A 20,809-nucleotide genomic window follows, 5' to 3' on the forward strand; every position below is an offset into this window, starting at 1 on the left:
ACTACATCTGACCATATTCTAGAAAGCATAGTCGATGAGGTGGAAGACTGTGTAATAGTGGCAGATGGAGTCCAATTACGTGAAGGAACGGGAGCACGACGAACCATAGAAGCTTTTTTCGGAGTTTTCCATTCAGCCGAAGATATTTTATCTTTTCCTTTATCCTTGGGTTGATTAAGCACTGCCAAAGAAGAAACAGCTTGTGGAAAAACTTTAGCTTTTCCTTTCTCTTTCTCCTTTTGAGTATTTCGAGTGGCTTGATTTGTTGGTATCTCCTTAATTTGAGTTGGCTGCTCATTCGCTGAGATGGGAGGTACAGCAGATAACGGTGGAGGATGCAGCAGAGAAGGACATTCAGAAGCCATATGCCCAAACTTATGACAAGTGAAACAAGCACCTGCAAAGACTCCCCAATTTAATTTGAAGTAACGTGCACCCATGCCACGCACATTTTCTACTTCAACAGCAATTGCTGGTGGTTGCTCATGGTCCGTATCCCACAAGATGCAAAATCTGTTTTTGTTTCCTGTAGGACGAGGTGCACAAACCACTTTGCCCAGAGTGGCTGCTATACCTGGCAAATGTTCCCTCAAATATTCTGGAAAATCCACGACCTCGACCCAAACAGGACAACGATGCCTAATCAAGGACTGATAGTCCTTGGTCGGGGACCAAGGTAACACATGTACCAACTGTACACCAAACATAAGGGGAGAAGATTCAAGCATCTGCTGCTTATATTGACCATCAGACAGTAATACATCATAAAAACCCCTTGCTGCAAAGTGAACTCCATCTACAAAGGGTTCACCTAGAATGGACTGAATCCATTGAGCTACTTCTTGCGCAGAAGGCATTTTACCTGGAAAGAAGAGAATAATCCCTTTCTCTGAGTATCTACGCAGAGGAGACACAATCGTCGGCAATTTAATCTTATAACTGAAAGAAGGAGGCGGGTCCTTCCATTTGACACGACTGTCTACAAAGTCCTCACATAAAGCCTCATATACAAACTGTGCATCCGACGAATCTTGCTTGATCATGGTGACAGATTCAATTGCAGCATGCTGCCTCTTGTTACTGTCTGCAGCATTATCCCGGCGAGCATAGGTCACAACAGTCTCAGACATAATTGCAAGAGTAAAGTCTGTACAACACTGCTAAACAACTCTTTTTTTTTTTTTTGAAAAGCTGTATGCTGTATACAGGAGGCTTTGAAATTTAGGCGAGTAGACTTGCAGCTTCGAAGCAAAAGGAGTCGCAGGCGAAGAGGCGAACAAGGTCGCAAGCAATAGGTGAGTTGGGTTGCAGGCGATAGGCGAACTACGGGCAGTCGAACAGGCGACCTGGGTCGCAGGTGAGTAGAGTCGCAGCTTCGATGGCAAAGGGAGTCGCAGGCGATAGGTGAACTGAATCACAGGCGATGAGCGAGCTGGGTCGCAGGCAATAGGTGAACTGAATCGCAGGCGAGCAGTCAAAGAGAGAAACTGGGTCTCAGGCGAGCAGGCCTCTCTCTCATACACGTGCGCGCACACACACACACACACGCACACACACACACGAGCGCACAGAGAAGAAAAGCGAGCTAAACAGCAGGTCGTGAACCCTAGAACGCAGCGAACGCTCCTCCACACACACACCGCGTGCACGAGTCTTCCACACACACACACACACATGCACGCATGCACACACACACACACACACACACACACACACACACCATAGTTAATATGAACTTAAACACTTTTTTTATACTCTATATTACTAGTGGGAAACCTCCAAGTGGAGGAGAAAACCCACAATCAAAATACAGAAAACATGTGGTAAGTTACAAGCCCAACTGGCCAACTCTGGGATAGCTAACATTCAAAAGCAATCAAAGAACACTTGTAGCTGGTGCAAGGGAAGCACTCCAAGGTAAAAAGAATCCCGAATAGAAAAGAAGGGATCTCTTGAAGAAAGCAAAAACAAGGAATATCTTCAGTGGCAAAGATGAGCTGATTCTTTGCATGATGAATGGACCATAGGGCGCAAAATCTAGTCTATGCAATGAAAGCATCAAATTCTGGGAAAATGCTAGCAAATAGCCAAAAAAATTTGCCAAAAGATTTTCCCACAAATCTCACATGAAGGTGTGTTGACAATGTGTCTAGAAGAGAATAGGAATAGGAGCAAGACCATAGAAGATGACAGATTGTCTCACGTGGATGTGAACACCTTCTACGAGATGCAGGAGCAATACGTCTTTCGGCCAGAAAACTGCCAATTGGTAAAGCACCAACGAGGCATCTCCAGAAGAAGATTTTTTGTTTGAGGGGCAATTTATTCTTTCAGATCTTCGAGATAGACACCTTCCACTGGCTAGAATGCTTGTTAATGTGCCATAGTGAATTTCCATGAGTGTGTATCCAAGGTGGAGGTAGAAGCAATTTGTATGCACTGGGTGCATTTAGATTTTGAAAGGGCACCGCACAACAACTTGCATTTTGATCCACCAATATTCAATCTTTCAGGCTATGACTCAATTCTAGAGGAGGTATAGGCTGAAAATGATGCAAAGCTATGTTTCGCCATATCGGTCTGTGATGTTGACCTAGATTGTAAAGTGTCATAGCTTGTCGAAAAGAAAGTACATAGCCCCTATCATTCACCACATCCTCAACATATCTGACTTCTTTGGTAAAGCCTTTCTCGGTTGTAAAAGAGCAAGAGGCTGCTGAAACGCATGACTCCAGTGAATGTTGTCTCTGCAAAAAGAGTTGCCTTGATCAGGTGGTCGACCAGACCATTTCATTTGAGCCATGAGAGTCTGCTAGTCTTGAATCAAGAAAACAAGCATCTAGGAATGCTTCCCTCTAAGCATCCAAATATAACCTTAGCATGAGTAATCATCCAGTGCCCAAAGGTTCGAGTTTTAATTGCTGCAACAAGTCTTGATAACATTAAAGTCGAGGGCTGTTTTTTCTCCAAGAAACTTAAAAGAAGAGAAGCTTTCCTGGCAATAACATGAAAGTGTAAATTTAGTATATAGAGACCATACATTCTTGCAGTACAGTCCAAATGTTTTTTTAGTAGCTTGATTGGTTTTTTGTCCACCTTAGTACGCCACAAACATGCTAGTGTGGGAGACATGATGAAACTATCCAAATTTGCCGAAGACCAGGGAACAAGAGGCAAGTGAAACTGAATGTAAGCCATTAAAATGGATTGTCGGTACAGGAAGCATTAAATTACCTGCAGAGGTCCATGAGAGATGGCCTCAAGGAAATGACCAAACTACAAACAATCATTAGGGAGAAGGATGTGGCTGAATGGGAGAGATTTAGGGTTTATTCATGTGGGAGACATACACAGAGAAACAAGGGAGAGAGAGAGAGAGAGTTGTGGGGATAAGTCAACTCATGGGAATGAGAGTGTGACTCCCCTATCACACATGTATATTGCACTAGTACACATAGTGCACTTAGTACATTAAAAGTACTAAGTGTACTATGTACTATAACTTATGGGCTTGTACACACTATAAGGGTGGGCATAGTGCCTTTACCCCAACAACCTCCCACTTAAAGGCAGTGTGCCCTTAAGTAAAGGAAAAGAAAAAATCAGCATGTACATGATAATATACAAGGCCATATCAAGGCTGAAACTGGCCTCATCCAATGCCCATCAAGTGTCTGCAATGAGCAAACTGCTCCGGAGGCAAACTCTTTGTCAACAGATCAGCTGGGTTGTCATCCGTATGAATCTTAACAAGCTGAATTTGCTTGTTCTCTATCACCTCTCTGATGAAGTGATACTTCACATCCACATGCTTCGTCTTTGCATGAAAGACAGGGTTCTTTGCCAACTGGATGGCACTCTGACTGTCACAATGCAACAATGGAATATCCCCTGTATAACCCAAATCAACCACTAACCGAGATAGCCATAATGCCTCCTTGCAAGCCTCTGTGGCTGCAATATACTCGGCCTCTGTAGTAGATAAGGCAGTGCACTTCTGCATCCTGGATATCCATGACACAGCACCTCCTGTGAATGTAAACACATAACCGGTAGTAGACTTCCGGTTATCTGGATGACTGGCATAATCCGAATCCGTGTAACCATGCACTAATGCATCCTGTTTGCCAAAACAAATGCACATATCTTGTGTGTCCTTAAGGTATCTCATGACACCTTTCACTGCTTCCCAATGCTTCTTGCCAGGGTTGGCCATGTATCTAGAAACTACTCCCACTGCAAATGCAATGTCCGGCCTAGTAGCAACCATGGCATACATGAGACTGCCACAAGCTGAAGCATATGGAATCTTGGCCATATCAGCCCTGCCACTATCTGACTGTGGGCTGTCCATAGCACTGAGTTTCACATATGGAGGCAAAGGAGTACTAGTCTTCTTCCCCCCGTCCATATTGAACCTCTGCAGAACTTTGCCAATGTATTCCTTCTGAGACAAATACAACACATGCTGATTTCTGTCCCGAAGTATCCGCATACCCAAGATGTGATTTGCATCACCCAAATCCTTCATATCAAAGGTTTGATGCAGCCTTTGCTTCAAGGTATCCATCTCTTTACGAGATTTCCCGGCAATCAACATATCATCAACATACAAGATGAGGATCAATATACTGCCATCCAAAGCTTTCTTGGTGTACAAGCAGTGATCTATGTCACTTCTCCTGAATTTCTGGGATTTCATGAATGTATCAAATTTATGATACCATTCTCTTGGTGCCTGTTTGAGCCCATAAAGACTCTTTTTCAGCTTGCATACAAGCTTCTCCTTTCCACTCACTGCATAACCCTCTGGCTGTTGCATATATATCTCCTCATGGAGATCGCCGTGAAGAAAAGCAGTCTTCACATCCATCTGAATTAAGTCCAGATCATCATGCACAACCAAAGCTAACACAGCTCTAAGTGTGGTCATTTTGACCACTGGAGAGAAGATCTCCTCAAAGTCCACACCATACTCCTGCTTGAAGCCCTTAGCCACCACTAACCTGGCTTTGTATCTTGGCTTTGCATCACGTGCAACTTTGAGCCTGTAAACCCACTTGCATGGCAAAACTTTCTTGCCTGTAGGCAAATGCACCAACTTCCATGTTCCATTTTTGTGCAGAGAATCCATCTCTGACTTCATGGCACGCTCCCAAAGAGCCTTGTCTGCCCTCTGTAAAGCCTCCTTGTAACATGAGGGCTCCCCACAGTCAGTAAGCATCAAGTAGTCAACCCCTGGAACAAACCTGTCAGGGGCTCTGGAGGGTCTTGTGGACCTCCGTACCCAATGACCATCATTTGCAGGTTGCTGTCCAGCCTGCATATCACCTATTGGTGGCTCCTGTTCCATGCCATAGGGCTGAAAAATCATGCCCGGTATCTGCTCTAACTGTGGTATATCCATAGGGATATCTTCTGCCATCTCTGGCTGTCCATTTGGACCATTTTCAGCACCATTTAAGGGCTGGTTTTCTTGCTGTAATGGCTGATTTACAGCCCTTGGTTGTTGTCCATGATGTCCATCATCATCAAAGATGACTCTGCCAGGCTCCTGTTGCCTTGCAGGCTCCTTATACATGCATGTTTCATCAAAAATGACATCATTGCTGCGTATAATCTTTCTATTCACGGGATCCCAAAGTCTATACCCCATTTCACCTCTGTCACCATATCCTAGGAATATGCATTTGTGAGACTTAGGATCAAGTTTGGTGCGCATTTCCCTGCGTATGTGCACGTACGCAACGCAACCAAACACTCTCAAGTGCTTGTATGACGGAGGCTTCCCTGTCCATACTTCCTCTGGCACTTTCCCACCAAGCCTCGTGTTAGGTGACCTGTTTATAAGGTGAACGACTGTCATAACAGCTTCAGCCCAAAAACCATGAGGTAATGCAGCATGTGACAACATAGAACGGACCTTCTCCTGAATGGTCCTATTCATCCTCTCTGCTGTCCCATTTTGTGGAGGATCATAAGGAGTAGAGAGCTCCCTCTTGATGCCTTTAGCATCACAAAAGTCCTGAAAGGCTGAAACTGTTTGGACATATACTCTCCACCATTGTCGGAACGCAAAGCCTTCAGTGTTTTGCCTGTTTGGTTCTCAACAAGAGCAACAAACTTCTCAAACACTGAGAATGTATCACTCTTCAAGCGAAGAGGATAAACCCACACCTTGCGTGTGGCATCATCTATAAAAGACGCAAAATATTTTGCCCCTCCCAAAGAAAGCTAAGGCATCTCACATACATCTGTATGCACAAGCTCTAACTGAGCATCTTTCTTTCTAAGAGCTTTCTTGTGGGGGCACTGCAGTTGCCTGCCATATATACAATGCTCACAAAACTGAAAACTTGAAAACTTTAGAGAAGGCAAGTAACCCAAACGAGACAATTGCTCCATTCCTTTGACACTCATGTGTCCCAACCGGCTATGCCACATAGAGATTTCCGGCAGCTCAGTTGCATTTACATTAGCATGGTGACAAACACCTGCATGCATGAAGTAAAGAGTGTCCACCTTAGAGCCTCTGGCAACAACCAGTGAGCCCTTACAAATCTTCCACTTTCCACGACCAAATGTGGTAACATAATCAGCATCATCAAGCTGTCCAGTAGAAAGCAGATTCTTCTTGATCTCAGGCACATGCCTGACATCATGGAGCATAAGCTGTGAGCCATCTGAAAACACAAGCCTCACATCACCTCTGCCAAGAATCTTGCATGCATGGTTATCACCCAAATAAACTACTCCTTCATTGCCAGCAGTATACCTGACAAACAAGTCTCTGCAACCTGTGACATGAAAGGAGGCACCTGAATCAATGATCCATGAGTGCATACCATGACCACCTGTAAGAAGTGAATGGGCATCAAGTGAAGACGTAAACAGGACCTCATCCTCACTGTCACCTGCATGTGACACATTGATTTCTTCAATCTTGACTCCACTTTTGCTCTTTGGCTTTACATCTTTGGCTACATCTTTGGCTTCATCTTTGTCTTTGTCTTTGCCTTTTCCCTTTTCCTTTTGATCATTTTTCCATTTGTAGCATTGCTTTTTGATGTGTCCCTTCTTGCCACAATAATGGCATTCCAAGTCCTTTTTGGAGCGAGACTTGCTCCTTCCCCGTTCTTGGCTTTTACCCCTTTGCTGGGATCTCCCACGTGCATTCATTGCATTGGACTTTCCAACAGAGTTGTTTTTCCTGTTCATCTCTTCTTGAAGAAGAGCACCCTCAACATCTGCATATGATAGCATAGCATTCGAATTGCTAGTGGCTGTCTTGAATGTGTCCCAACTCTCTGGCAAAGTGCATAACAGAAAAGTGGCTTTGAACTCATCGTCCATTGCCAACTTTTGATTAATGACCTGGCTGACAATACCATTAAACTCATTTAGATCGGCTGTCTCATAGACGCCCCTTCCTTCATCTGAAGACCTATGAGTTTCTTCAACCAATACACTTTGCTTGAGGCACTTTGTTGGGCATATAAGTCCTGCAATCTCTGCCACATTCCCCAAGCTGTCTTCTCTTCACGAATGCTGAAAAGTAAAGTGTCTGACACAGACAACATGATGGTGGATCTTGCCAGCTCATCCATATCTTCCCACTCTTCAGCAGTAAGAGAAGCGGGCTTTACACCCCTTTCTTTGATAGGCTTGTGCTGCTTCTTCTGGAGCAACACATTATAGCACTGGGTTTGCCAAATATCATAGTTATGTGAGCCTTCAAGCTTCTTGATGTGAAGCAATGAAGAGCTCTCACCTGTGGTTGCCATAGCAAAATGCAACCTGTCAATGCCTGACTCCCTGCAAAATGTGCAAACACTGCACCAAAAGCACACAAAGTGCTCACAGTTGTTCTCCCAAGCTTTATATCCCACTGCGGAAGCACAAATGCAACTCTACTCCCACTGTATGTGATGAAATCAGCAAAATCTGGTTGCTGCAGATTTAGGACAGCACCTTAAATGTGCTCTGTTGCCCTTCCAAAGTACTGTACAGCAGTACTAAGTGCTCACCAATGATGTACCAAACCTGTACCGGCAAGTACAGCAGCTGAAATTGAACCTTTTCCTCACTCAAATCAGTGTACAGCCATGCCAAAACTTGCACAAAGCTGTGCCAAATCTGTACCAGTAGGTACAGTAGCAATAAATGCTCTCCTAGCTGTCCAAATGAGTGAAAATCAGACTTTTACAGTCCTGAATACTGCATACAACAGTTCCGAACAGAAATTGGGCAAAAGCCCCTTGACTGCAAGCTGATTTCTGAGGATTCAAGGCATAAATGTCTTGCCTGCTGCTTTGCCGAGCTCAACAAGCATAAAATCTTGAAAAGCCCCTTGATTTAAGATCAATTGCTGATCATACATGGTACATTGACGCACATGAAGGCATCCAAAGTCTTCACGGTGCTTCCCCGTGGCCACATATACATCCAATACATGAAAGCCCCTTGATTTACAGGCACATTGAGTGCTTGTAAGGCATCAACACATTATCCATAGCATCAAATGCGATTGCCTGCATGCAAATCAACCAAATCGGCACAAAAGCCACTACAATTTGCTGCAATTTTGCCCAAATGTGCGATTTCTCACATCATACAGCATGTATGACTGCTTAATTGCACAATTACATCAAAAGCCCCAAATTTCGACATCCAATTTCCTGCAAATTGATCCTGATTGTGACCAATGTCACCCAATTTCGCTCAAAATTTTAGCAATTTGGCACCTGTACCTGCTCAATTGATGATTGTACCTGCTCAATTGCAAATCCCAAAAAAAATCGAGGCAAATACCTTGTAATTTCTGATTTTTCTTTTTGTTGCAGGAAAAGGGGTTGATGATTTTTGCTGCTGTTGTGCAGGTGGGCAATTGAAGGAGCTGATGCTGCTTTAGTCAAAGTTGAAGCCAAAGGTAGTGAGGAGAGCTTTGTTGCAGATGCAAATAGCGACGGATGAAATCACAGAGAGGCTGAGGGCTCCGACTGATCCAAGCTGTCGACTGCCAGTTGGTGAGGCGAGTTGCAATGGAGCGCAGCACCAAAAGCGCCGACCCGACTCATCTTCGCGCTACGGGTATGCACGTAGGCGTGTTCGCTTGTTGAATGCCGCCTCCGATCGGTAGCCAGCGCTACACGAGCTTGCGTGTCTTATGCCTTGTGGCCAGGCGCCTCGCTTAGTAGCGTTACAGGTACTCGCTCACGCCCGCTTGCTGCCTTCGCCGTCTCCGCCTAGCAGCGCTACACGATTAGCGCTGCTGTTGACGCCCGTTTGCCTTGGCTGCTGCGACTGTTTCCACACCTTGACTTGGGTGATGGGGCAGCGCTATCTGGCTGGGGCTGGCTGGGCTGCCTACGCCCAGCTGCTGGGCAGCAGTTGAGCAGCCCACGCCTGTTGGCTGGGCAGAGAAAGGCAACCAAATCAGGGTACGACCAGCACCTTCAGAATTCAGCACGACGGTACGACTGTTCCACTGCTGAGTTAGGCTTAAGGCTCTGATACCAGTTGAATGGGAGAGATTTAGGGTTTATTCATGTGGGAGACATACACAAAGAAACAAGGGAGAGAGAGAGAGAGAGTTGTGGGGATAAGTCAACTCATGGGAATGAGTGTGTGACTCCCCTATCACACATGTATGTTGCACTAGTACACATAGTGCACTTAGTACATTAAAAGTACTAAGTGTACTATGTACTATAACTTATGGGCTTGTACACACTATAAGGGTGGGCATAGTGCCTTTACCCCAACAGTGGCATGTGCTCAGAGCACAAAGGCATTGCAAGAATTGAGGAGCCAACAAGAGCCACTGCAGGAAGAACTGCGCAAGAGGAGAGCAGAAGCCAAGAGGCCAACAAAGATAGCTAACAGAGTTCCAAGAGGCCAACAAAGGGCTAGGGCAAGAGGTGGAAGAATTAAAAAGAAATATGGCCAGAGAGGACCACGAAGCCCAGTGTATGCAGGAGGAGCTGAACAGGGCCATAGAGTGATGAATGATAACTGAAGCACAGGTCATGCAGATGAGGGAGGAGCACATGAGGATAATAACAGATGTCGAAAACAGGGCAGACAAGGACAAAGTAGACCTGCTGAAGGTTTGAAGCGTTGGATTTTCACATACAGAAGGATCCCCTTGATGAGCTGGGCGTTTGGAGATATTATTTGCTCTTTTGTGATATGCAATGGGTTCTAGAGAAGAAACTTCAAAATACAATGGTTTGGAGGCAATCTCAAACAGAAGACTGAAGCAGTACCCCCACACACATGCGCGCACGTGCACGCGCACAATACCAAAGGACGAGTTGTCGAAGACTTCTGGCAGATAAAGAGCAAAGGAGACGTCAAGCAAGGCACATGGCCACCTGACAAGTTGCACTGCACTTCTGCATAGGTGTTACTGCAAGCGGCTTCCCGATCAGGGCTTTGCAATTGAGATCCAGAAATCCCTGCTGTGCGGCCTGCTGATGGCGACTGTCTGCTAACAGTGACAACTGAAGATACACACACCCGTCCCTGCTGAGGACGAGCGACAAGCAGAGAAAGCAGAGAGGACGAGCGATGAGTAGAGCAACGAGTGACGAGCCACACACACACACACACACACACACACACAATCTCACTCACTCCTCTTTCTCCCCTTTTTAAATGCCTTCTCTCCCTTTCTTCCTTTTGCTGAGTCATAAACTGCCCAAAACAGCCAATGAGTTGATAACTCAAGTGGGAAAGGTGCTTGTCTAGGACCACGAGGTCCTGGGTTCAAAACCCCACAAGGTGCTTCCTAGTTGGAATGAAAAGAAAGAACTGCCCAAACACCAGTTTTTTGGGAAGGAGGGGAGAGGGGTTCTGCTTGTCTCCTGGCTTTCATCTCTCTCATCTCTGATCTTTTCTACTCTTTTCCTTCCCAGTTGCATTCTCATTCCTCTCCATTCCTTTCCTTTATCTTCCCCATGCCTGCATTGTCTTTGCTGATGTGGTGATTCTCGGTTTCAGCCCCTGTTAGAGATTTCTTCTCCATTTTCTGGTTACCCATGAATTTGTGCGGAGTAGTTGCTAATTCATAGTTACCTCCCTGTGTTCTAAACCAGGCAGGGAACAGAGGAAAGACTGCACTCTGCTCCTCCAAGATGCAAGTATGGCTGCAAGATGAAAGCCTTGAAAAAAGCTGCAAGATGAAAGATGTGGTGATTATCGGTTTCAGCCCCTGGTAGAGGTTTCTTCACCATTTTCTGGCTACCCATGAATTTGTGCTGAGTGCTTGTTAATTCATAGTTACCTCCCTGTGTTCTAAACCAGGCAGGGAACAGAGCAAACAAAGACTGCACTCTAGTCCTCCAAGATGCAAGTATGGCTGCAAGATCAAAGCCTTGAAAGCTGCTGAATGTTTACTGATTTTGGTTCCTGACTGCTGAAGTCTGCTTAGAGGGAGCTTCTGGGCGCTTTGGCATGGTGTAGGACCAGAAAAATGGGGAAGATCCCACATGTGCCACTTCTTTTACCCAGCCTTTTTATGTGGCTGTTTTTGGTGCTCCGTGGGTGGCTGAAACGTGCCCAAAATGGCTGTCCTGATGTTCTCGCTGTCCAAACCTTGGTCCTTTGGTTAACAATGTGAATAGTCAAAGGCCAGTGCCAAGGACTTTGAAAACCATCATGGTTGTAGATGTAACTTCCGGAAAAGGGGGGGGGGTGGGGGGGTGGCAGGGGGCAGGGGTTAACACTTGACCATTAATGCAATTAAACATTGAAATTGGCCACAACCTTTAACATATGCCACTTAATCCACAGAATTGTAAAAGAGAGATGCACATAGCTGACACCGCATAGAGGGCGGAATAGTTGACGTGCCCTCCCCCCCCCCAACCCCCTTTGGAGTATTTGATTACCCAGGGAGAAATATAACATGTACATGCTTTACTCTCCCCATGGGAGATGGCGGATTATCATATAAAAATGCCATAAAACAACGCAACACGAGGCAACCATAAAATTGAGCCGGTACATAGGCTGTAGAAATGCGGAGCCAACAATATAATCCGTATACCTCCGTCTGATTCTTCTCCAAAAACCACTAGTCTTCATGCAATAGAGCTGGTACAACGGGTTCAGCTCTCCATTCAGTCGGTACAGTAAGTACAATGGTTGGTATGAGTACAGTGGCTGGTGCAACAAGTACAAGGGTTGGTACAACAATTACAATGGCTGGAAATCATATTAAAATGATTAAATATCCTCGCCTTCAATATTTCTTCGCGATGGAAGCCTCCAAAATGGTCCCCAACAGTTGATATACTTTATGGGTAGCCTTCAAGAGAGAGAGAAAGAGAGTAGCCATCATTAGGGCAACCTCTAACGGTGATAGAGGCTAGTGTGTAGCAAGAGAGCCTCTCTTAATGAAGAGAGAGGGCTCCTATTTATAGATTTGGGGCTTCCATGAGTGAAAGTGGAAAAAGAAGGCTATGATGACAAGTGGAGAGCCACACGATAGCTGAAGTGACAAGTGTGAGGCCACTTCTCAGACTTTGGTCCCTTTTCTTGCCACATGAGATGGGTCCTTATATAAACTGTATCTCTAAAAATATCCCAACTGGTATCCCATTTGTCGTAGGTACTTTGGCAACTCTTCGTATTTGCTCAATTCTAGATGTAATGACGCGTTCATAATTTCCATCGGAGTCGGGCCAAAAATAGCAACTCTCCTAAAATTTAGGAGTGCGATCCTTTGTATTCCAGGAGAATCTCCCATTCTTAAAGCTTGTACTATCCAAATATTTAGACGTCATGGAGTCCACGAGACCCCTTTACGGGGCAATATCGAGGTTGGTGACATCCACTCAACTTCTTAAAATTTGTCCACAACTTTAAGCTTCAAGCCATATATCGAAGATATAATCATGTCCCAAAATAAATGGGCAAGGATTATGTGCAACCAGTTTCTAAGACACTCAAAGAAGTGCCATGGACAAGAAACTAGTGCCTCACATAGAAACATGTGCTATGCACACAAACTCGTGCCATTCCAGAGCACAAACCATGGTGACATAAAAGCTGGTTCTCCATAGTTCTGGCAATCCTTTCTCCCAATCCCAATGGTCCCCATGTTCTTCCACACAATTCCAACTCTGATCTCAACGAGCCTGGTGTGGAAACAATGAAGCACTCACTCCACAATCCGAATACGAATCCACGTGTATGGTGGAGTGTTCATTGAATTGCCCTCTCACAATTCCAACATGAATCCACATGTATGGTGAGATGAACAATGAACCTCTTGGTCTCCGTATGGAGAGAGAGTGATTCCAATATGGTTGAAAGAATCCATGTTCCAAATAAATGGGCGAGACCAAATAAGTCTCCATAATACCAATATCAAAATTCTATTCCAAATAAATGGGTGAGACAAAACAGTCCCATAAGTCTAGATATCATAGTCATGCCCTAAGTAAATGGGCGAGACAAATCAATCCCGTAAGTCAGATTTCATAATCATGTCCCAAGTAAATGGGCGAGACAAATCAATCCCATAAGTCTTGATTTCATTATCACGTCCCAAGTAAATGGGCGAGACAAAACAACTCCATAAGTCCAAATATCATAATCATGTCTCTCTTTGTCAAATCCATCTCCAAGGAGGAGTTACTCGTTTCCCAATTCCCAGTCGCATGCTGGCTTCCATGCTTACATATGCAAACACTAGGCGGACAAAAAAGAAGACCGATTGACCGTGCACGTGGATGTAGAACGTCCATTGGATCTGAGTGTAGACATCAAATCCCTAGCATACCAGACTCTAGTCTATTGACACTTGGTGTAGACATAGTCCCCTGCCAAGAAGGTGTCAGTCCACATGACCCTTGGCGTAGATGCCGTCGAGGCGTCGTGTCCGCTCTACCACTTACACTGCGCGGTCGTATTCTTAACCACACACCTTGGAGGAGAGGTGGGCTCAAGTGTAACATAAAATAAGAATCACTCACAGGCAGATATCCTGGTGCTCTATAAACATTTCTGCTACACATTTTTATAGGATTTCGGCCACCAATAGTTTTATAGGCATTTTGGCCCCGTTGATAGAAATCCTCGATCCAAGAGATAACCATGTGTTTCATAAGTCCAATACATCCCAAATAAAGGGAGCCAAAAGCATAATCTCTCCCAATGAAGGGAGCCATAAACAATGTTTCCTTGAAACCATCTCAAGGCAAACAACAACACATTATTCTTGTTGTACAATCATACAAGGACTAGTGAACATCAAAAGCACTTCATAGTAGATAGCAAAAACACCTCATAGTAGATAGCAAAAGCACCAACTTTGCAAACTCAAAAGTATACTTAGCTTTTCTTTGCCAGGTTGGTAAGCCAAAAGAAATATCTCCTCACCATATCCTTAAGATATCCCGAGATATATCTCCATATCGGTTGCCTTTGAGCCTGATGTATGAATGTTTGCATAAGTGGATAGGACGGGTGTATTTAACTACACTAATAGCCAGTGTTTATACCCCAACAGGATTGTATTCACACAAGAGTGTGAAAGAGCCAACGCTCGGATACCAATGTAACTTCGTGAGGGAGCGGCCCGGGGGTTTCATAAAAGTTTAAAACACTTGACCAGTAGTGGGGATGTCGTAGTATCTAGTCCATACTATGCATAATGGAGTTGATAGTTATATAGTCTTGTGGGTTGACTACCATGAGTGTATAACATGCACGTTCCTAAAAGGTGAATTTGGGCATGTTCCTGGATTCATCTAGGTATATAATTCAGCTGTATTAGCGGACATGCAAATTTGACATTGTGAAGTTTTCGTCCGAGTTAGGGCCAGTTGATATTGTGCTTATTCTTTCTATCTTTAGCGGTGCATTTGCCCTATCAACTACTTATTTGTTGTACTAATTCTTTCTATTTACTACTTCCCTTAGTGCTAGGCTTCATTATGGCTGAGTTTGCCCTCTGCATCTTCGGAGGTTTGACAGAAACTCAGTACGAAGGGCTTTGTGTGAATATATACTCTTATGTGTGTGTGTGTGGAGTGCGTGTGTGAGAGCATATCTTGATACAGAGTTCTACACCCACCATTGGGCACTGATGACGTTAGTGGGGATGTCGTAGTATCTAGTCCATACTATGCGTGATGGAGTTGATATTATATAGTCTTGTGGGTTGACTACCATGAGTGTATAACATGCACATTCCTAAGAGGTGAATTTGGGCATGTTCTTGGATTCATCTAGGTATATAATTCAGCTGTATTAGCGGACATGCAAATTTCACATTGTGAAGTTTTCGTCCTAGTTGCAGCCAGTTGATATTGTGCTTATTCTTTCTACCTTTAGCGGTGCATTTTCCCTATCAACTATTTATTTGCTGTATTAATTCTTTCTATTTACTACTTCCCTTAGTGCTAGGCTTCATTATGGCTGAGTCTGCCCTGCATCTTTGGAGGTTTGACAGAAACTCAGTACGAAGGGCTTTGTGTGAATATATGCTCTTGTGTGTGTGTGTGTGTGTGTGTGGAGTGCGTGTGTGAGAGCATATCTTGATACAGTGTTCTACACCCACTATTGGGCACTGATGACGTTAGTGGGGATGTCGTAGTATCTAGTCCATACTATGCATAATGGAGTTAATAGTTATATAGTCTTGTGGGTTGACTACCATGAGTGTATAACGTGCACGTTCCTAAAAGGTGAATTTGGGCATGTTTCTGGATTCATCTAGGTATATATATTAATGCAATTAAACATTGAAATTGGCCAACTCCTTAAACATATGCCACTTAATCCACAGAACTGTAAAAGAGAGATGCGCATAGCTGACATCGCATAGAGGCCGGAATGGGCCTTGGAGTATTTGATTACCCAAGGAGAAATATAACATGTACAAGCTTTGAGCTCTCCCCACGGGAGATTATCCATATACAAATGTAATAAGATAGCCCAACACGATGCAACCATAAAATTCAGCCGGTACATAGGCTATAGAAAAGCCTAGCCAACAATATAATCCATATACCTTCGTGTGTGTACGGATTCTTCCCCAAAAACCACGTGTCTTCATGCAATAGAGCTGGTACAATAGGTTCAGCTCTCCATTCAGCCAATATAGCAAGTACAATGGTTGATACAGTAGGTACAAGTACAGTGGTTGGTACAACAAGTACAAAGGGTTGGTACAGCAAGTACAATGGTTGGTACAACAAATACAAGGGTTGGTACAGCAAGTACAGTGGTTGGAAATCATAATAAAATGATTTAATACTCTTGCCCTCAGTATTTCTTCACAATGGAAGTCTCCAAAACCGTCCCCAACAGCCGGTATACTTCATGGGTAGCCTTCAAGAGAGAGAAAGAGAGTACCCATCATTAGGGCAACTTGTAACGGTGGTATCCTAGTGTGCAGCAAGAGAGCCTCTCTTAATGAAGAGAGAGGGCTCCAATTTATAGATTTGGGGCTCCCATGAGTGGAAATGGAAAGAGAAGGCTATAATGACAAGTGCAGAGCCACACAATAGCTGAAGTGACAAGTGTGAGGCCACTTGTCTCACTTTGATCCTTTTTCTGACAAATGTGAGGCCACTTGTCTCACTTTGGTCCACTTTCTTGTCACATGTCCCAATATAAGAGATGGGCCTTTCCATAAACTTTATCTCTAAAAATATCCCAGTTGGTAGTCCATTTGTCATAGGTACTTTGGTAACTCTTGGTATTTGCTTAATTCGAGATGTAATGACGTGAACAGAATTTCCATCAGATTCGGGCCAAAAATCGCAACTCTCCTAAATTTTAGGAGTGCGATTCTTTGTATTCCAGGATAGTTCCCCATTCCGAAAGCTTGTACTTTCCAAATATTTAGACCTCCTGGAGTCCACTAGACCCCTTTCATACCTTGAAATGTCCAAGTTGGTGACAATAGACAAAAGCAAAGCTTCAGAAAGCTTTTCTTTCAAATAGTGTTCTAGATGGTAGGTTTGGAGAGCTTGTTCTACAAAGGCCATATAGGACAAGCACTACCATTTATTTGGTTAGAAACCATGAATACCTGTGCATGGCCTAAGTTAGTCCACTAGTCTACACGTTCCTCCCTCTCTTTGATGTCACGAGGAACATCATGTTGTTTACTTTTTTGTATAGATGTGAGACCTCCATGCATATTGGGATGTGGAACCAACAAATTCTGCCATAAGTAATTTAATTCTTTGGTTGTCTTTCTTTAATGAAAGAACCTAGGGTCTATGCTTTTCTTAAAGCTTTGTTGAAGTTTCCTTTATATGTTAAAAAAAAAACACGTGTGTGAGCTGTATCACAAGCTTCCAATTTGCCAAGCTACATAGAGGCGCACTACTTCTACCTAATTTTTAATTGCTTTGGGCCTTTGTCCCTTCATACAATAGGGCCAACATTTTCCCTAATGTTTCCCAATAGTTTGACACCTGCATCCTAGTATGGGGATGGTTTTGAAAGAGGCTCATTACTTACCTGCCTGCTCCCATTTTTTGTTATTGTCTTGTGTGCATGATCTATATTGCATTGTAACCATTTGATGCTAAAAGAAAGTTTCGACTGTTTTCGAGAGGGGAAAGACATCATACGTAATTTTTTTGGCCCTTGCTTGAACAATGAGAGCAATGCTTGAGTCTCACATACTGAGGGGATGAGCACTCAGAATCCTAGTTACAGCAATCAAAAAGTGAACATTAATCTTTTGTATTTAAAATTGCCATTTCATTGGAGAAAAGCCCGGATTTGGATAGCCATTAGCTCTACTACAATTATGTAGTCACGGTTATGAACATTTTTTTCACGCAACAAAGTCGTCAAGGTTAGGGTGCCAATTGAGAAAAGGCCCAGATTTGGAGGGCGGATGGTAAGTCATCGTAACTGTATTAGACAGTTCCAAGACTCAAATGAACAGAGGCATCAAATAATCATACCTTCCTCAGGCAAGACATTGGAGGTCACATCCACAATATATGTCTACAAAAATGATTTTGACTCTTGTTATTTGCTGACAACAAAACAACCAAAACTATTTGTTTATAAGTGGCCCTGGAAGGGCTTCTCAGTACTAGACTGTTTCAAATACTCGTCATCCTTTTCAAGGACCAGGTTTGCCACGGAATTATCAAGGAATGTGTAAATAAAGTATTATTCTTTACTTGACTTCCAGGGGTGTGAAGACAGTTTAAGGGGTGTGAACTGTAGAAGAGGGTGATTGATACCCTCTATATCTTGCTCTATTATTTAGAGCACAAAGTAAAGGATTATGGACCTGTCATAATTATCAACTTTGGAGCCATGCTGTGTTGCAATTATATCGATAGGGTCTGTGATTGACTACTGGTATGAACACTTAAATGCCTTGTCATTTGTCATCTGAATCATTCACCTTGATAAAAGGTATAATGCTTACAGGATTATATATGCTAGGTATGTATACTATTCTTAGGTTTTGATTGTTTGAAATATATAGAGTGGTTTTTGTTCAAGTATCTGTTTTCGTGGCCATTGGGAGGTAGCACTTATTTATAAAGCAAAATTCTGTTTTTGGAAGGGCTAGTTTTATGATATGTGGTAGCATGTGTAGATTTGCTTTTTTTTTTTTTTTGGGGTGTAATAGCAAATCGCAGAAAAACTTTATCTTGTTCTAAAATATTATGGGGTGGTAATCATCAGGATTCACATGGCACCCTTTAGCGATGAGTATCTGCATGTTGAAATTGCTAGTAAGGTATGTATTTTACTTCAACTGCTTGCTTTCTTTAACATTTTATTTTTTATTACTATGGCCAGCGAACGGAGGGGAGGTGGGGGGCTTAAGTCTGGCTTTGTTTTATGGGACAATTGAAATGTAATTTTCCACCGATTAGAATCTGGAATCTTTGTTTACGAATCTCCTTTCCTTGTGAACTCTTCAATCTACGTGTAATTGTTCCATGTTTCATGTAGTGGCACTCATGTGAAAGGTTTTCATTTTGCAACTTTGCTGGTGCAATTTCTTGTGGGAGGCGGTCTAAGTCCTACCTTGAACATCAGAATGATAAATTGTTAACATGATTCATGACTTTGAAAGAGCTCCTGTGTTCGATCTTTAACCAGTTTGGTTTACCTGACCCATAGCGCATAGTTGTGCATGACATTGTTTAGATTCTCGTAACTTTTTAGCAGAAAAGGAGTTGGACCCTTTAATTTGTTGGAATCATGCTTCAGTGGTTGTGCTGTCTGTACTAGGCTATTATGGTCTTGGACCAAGATAATGTGTAACCTATCTAGGGTTATAGTAGGGAGGATTGCATCATGCATCATTGAGTCTTGCTACACTCTCTCTTGTTCATCCCACATAGTGACATATTGTATTCATAGTTGAGGAAAACTGGGACACGGAAAAGGACGGCTGAGGGAGGGGAGGGGCTGGAAGTTAATGGTTGTTTGTACACATGTGATCACATCATGATATGAATTTTAAATGTTTATGAGAACAAAATGGGTATCAATTGATGTCATGGGCATTTTCTTACAACATTCATGTTGATTTGGGTGGAAAAGGTAAGGAGAATGTGGTAGCCGATGCATTGAGTTGAAGGCCACATGTGGTGCGTAATGTAGAAATTTCCCATAGTGACTATTTCATGCTGATCAAGACACCGTGGCAAGCGCTCGACATTGGAAAAGTTATCTCGTCTTTTTATTTGGCCTTGCTTGAAGCAGGATGTGCTTCAATATGTATGGTTCTACCAAGTCTTTCAGAAGTCAAAGCCAGACATGAGGAAATCTGTCGCTAAGCTTCTCCCATTTGCGAGTTTCAGAGTTGCTATGGGAGAACATTTCAATGGACTTTGTGGTTGGATTGCCGAAGAGCGGGAGGTTCCAATTGATTTTATTCTTACAATTATTGATCAGTAGAGTAAGCATACCCACCTTATTCCTTGAGATGTGGATGCTTCGGAGGTGCCCAGGCTTTCATCTGTGAGGTGTTCCGCTTACATGCACTTCCGAAGAGGATCATCTCAAACAAGGATCTAAAATTCACTGGAGGTTTTTGTAGGGCCTTGTCCTATGGTTTGTGGACGTAGTTACAATTTAGTACCGGTAGCCTTTCATCCCTAGGCAGACGACCAACGTGAAAGCATGAAGAAGACTACGATCATGATGCTGTAGTGTTATTGTCAGGAGCATTGGACTCTTTGGGAGGAGGAGTTCTTGCCATTGGTGGAGCATGCCATCAATGAAGCACTGTAGGCGTCAACTAAGAAGACTTCCTTTGAGGCATTCTATGGTCGTCTAGTTATTAACCCGATGACCCAAGCTTTGGAAACTCCACAGGGAACTATGGTGCAGATCAAGTGGTTCAGGATTTGGATGAGATGTTGTGACATGTCTAGGAAGAAAAGCAGAAGGCACATACAAAGCAAGTCCGAGAGGCTGACAAGCATCATCGGGATTGTCTTTTCAAAGAAGGAAATTGGGTTATTTGAAGATCATGAAGCAGAGGCTCAAACAGTTCGAGGAAGTTTCTTCCAAACAAAAAGGTCCATTTGAGATTATCAAGAAGCTCAGTGATGTCTTCAAACTGGAGTTACCAAAGCCATTGGAAGATGCATTCGATATTTCATTCAAGCAACCTTGTGGAGTATCATTGGCCAGAGTTGGGCGCTTGAGCAGGATTACAAGAGGTTTTGTATTTGAGGAGGCCGTTTTGCACAAGTACTAGTGAGGTTCCTTTCAGAAGCAACTACAATATCTCCTCAAGCTCAAGGGCTATCCGATCTAGCAAGCAGTTTGGTTTGATGAGGATCGT

At 43.5% G+C, this 20,809-nt stretch overlaps 1 protein-coding gene across 4 annotated transcripts in view; it reads left to right on the forward strand.

Annotated features, from left to right (window-relative positions):
- LOC147621576 (putative histone-arginine methyltransferase CARM1) overlaps positions 1 to 20,809 on the forward strand; it is a 125,851-nt gene that overhangs the window by 62,863 nt on the left and 42,179 nt on the right. For all 4 annotated transcript variants that reach the window (XM_086824366.1, XM_086824367.1, XM_086824368.1 and 1 more), the window contains exon 10: positions 18,688 to 18,742. In XM_086824366.1, the coding sequence (XP_086680492.1) occupies positions 18,688 to 18,742 (55 nt within the window). The remainder of the gene's footprint in view (positions 1 to 18,687; positions 18,743 to 20,809) is intronic.

The sequence above is a fragment of the Cibotium barometz genome, chromosome 30 (genome assembly GCF_041138505.1).
Source record: "Cibotium barometz isolate CiBa-2024 chromosome 30, ASM4113850v1, whole genome shotgun sequence".
NCBI classification, from domain to species: Eukaryota; Viridiplantae; Streptophyta; class Polypodiopsida; order Cyatheales; family Cibotiaceae; genus Cibotium; species Cibotium barometz.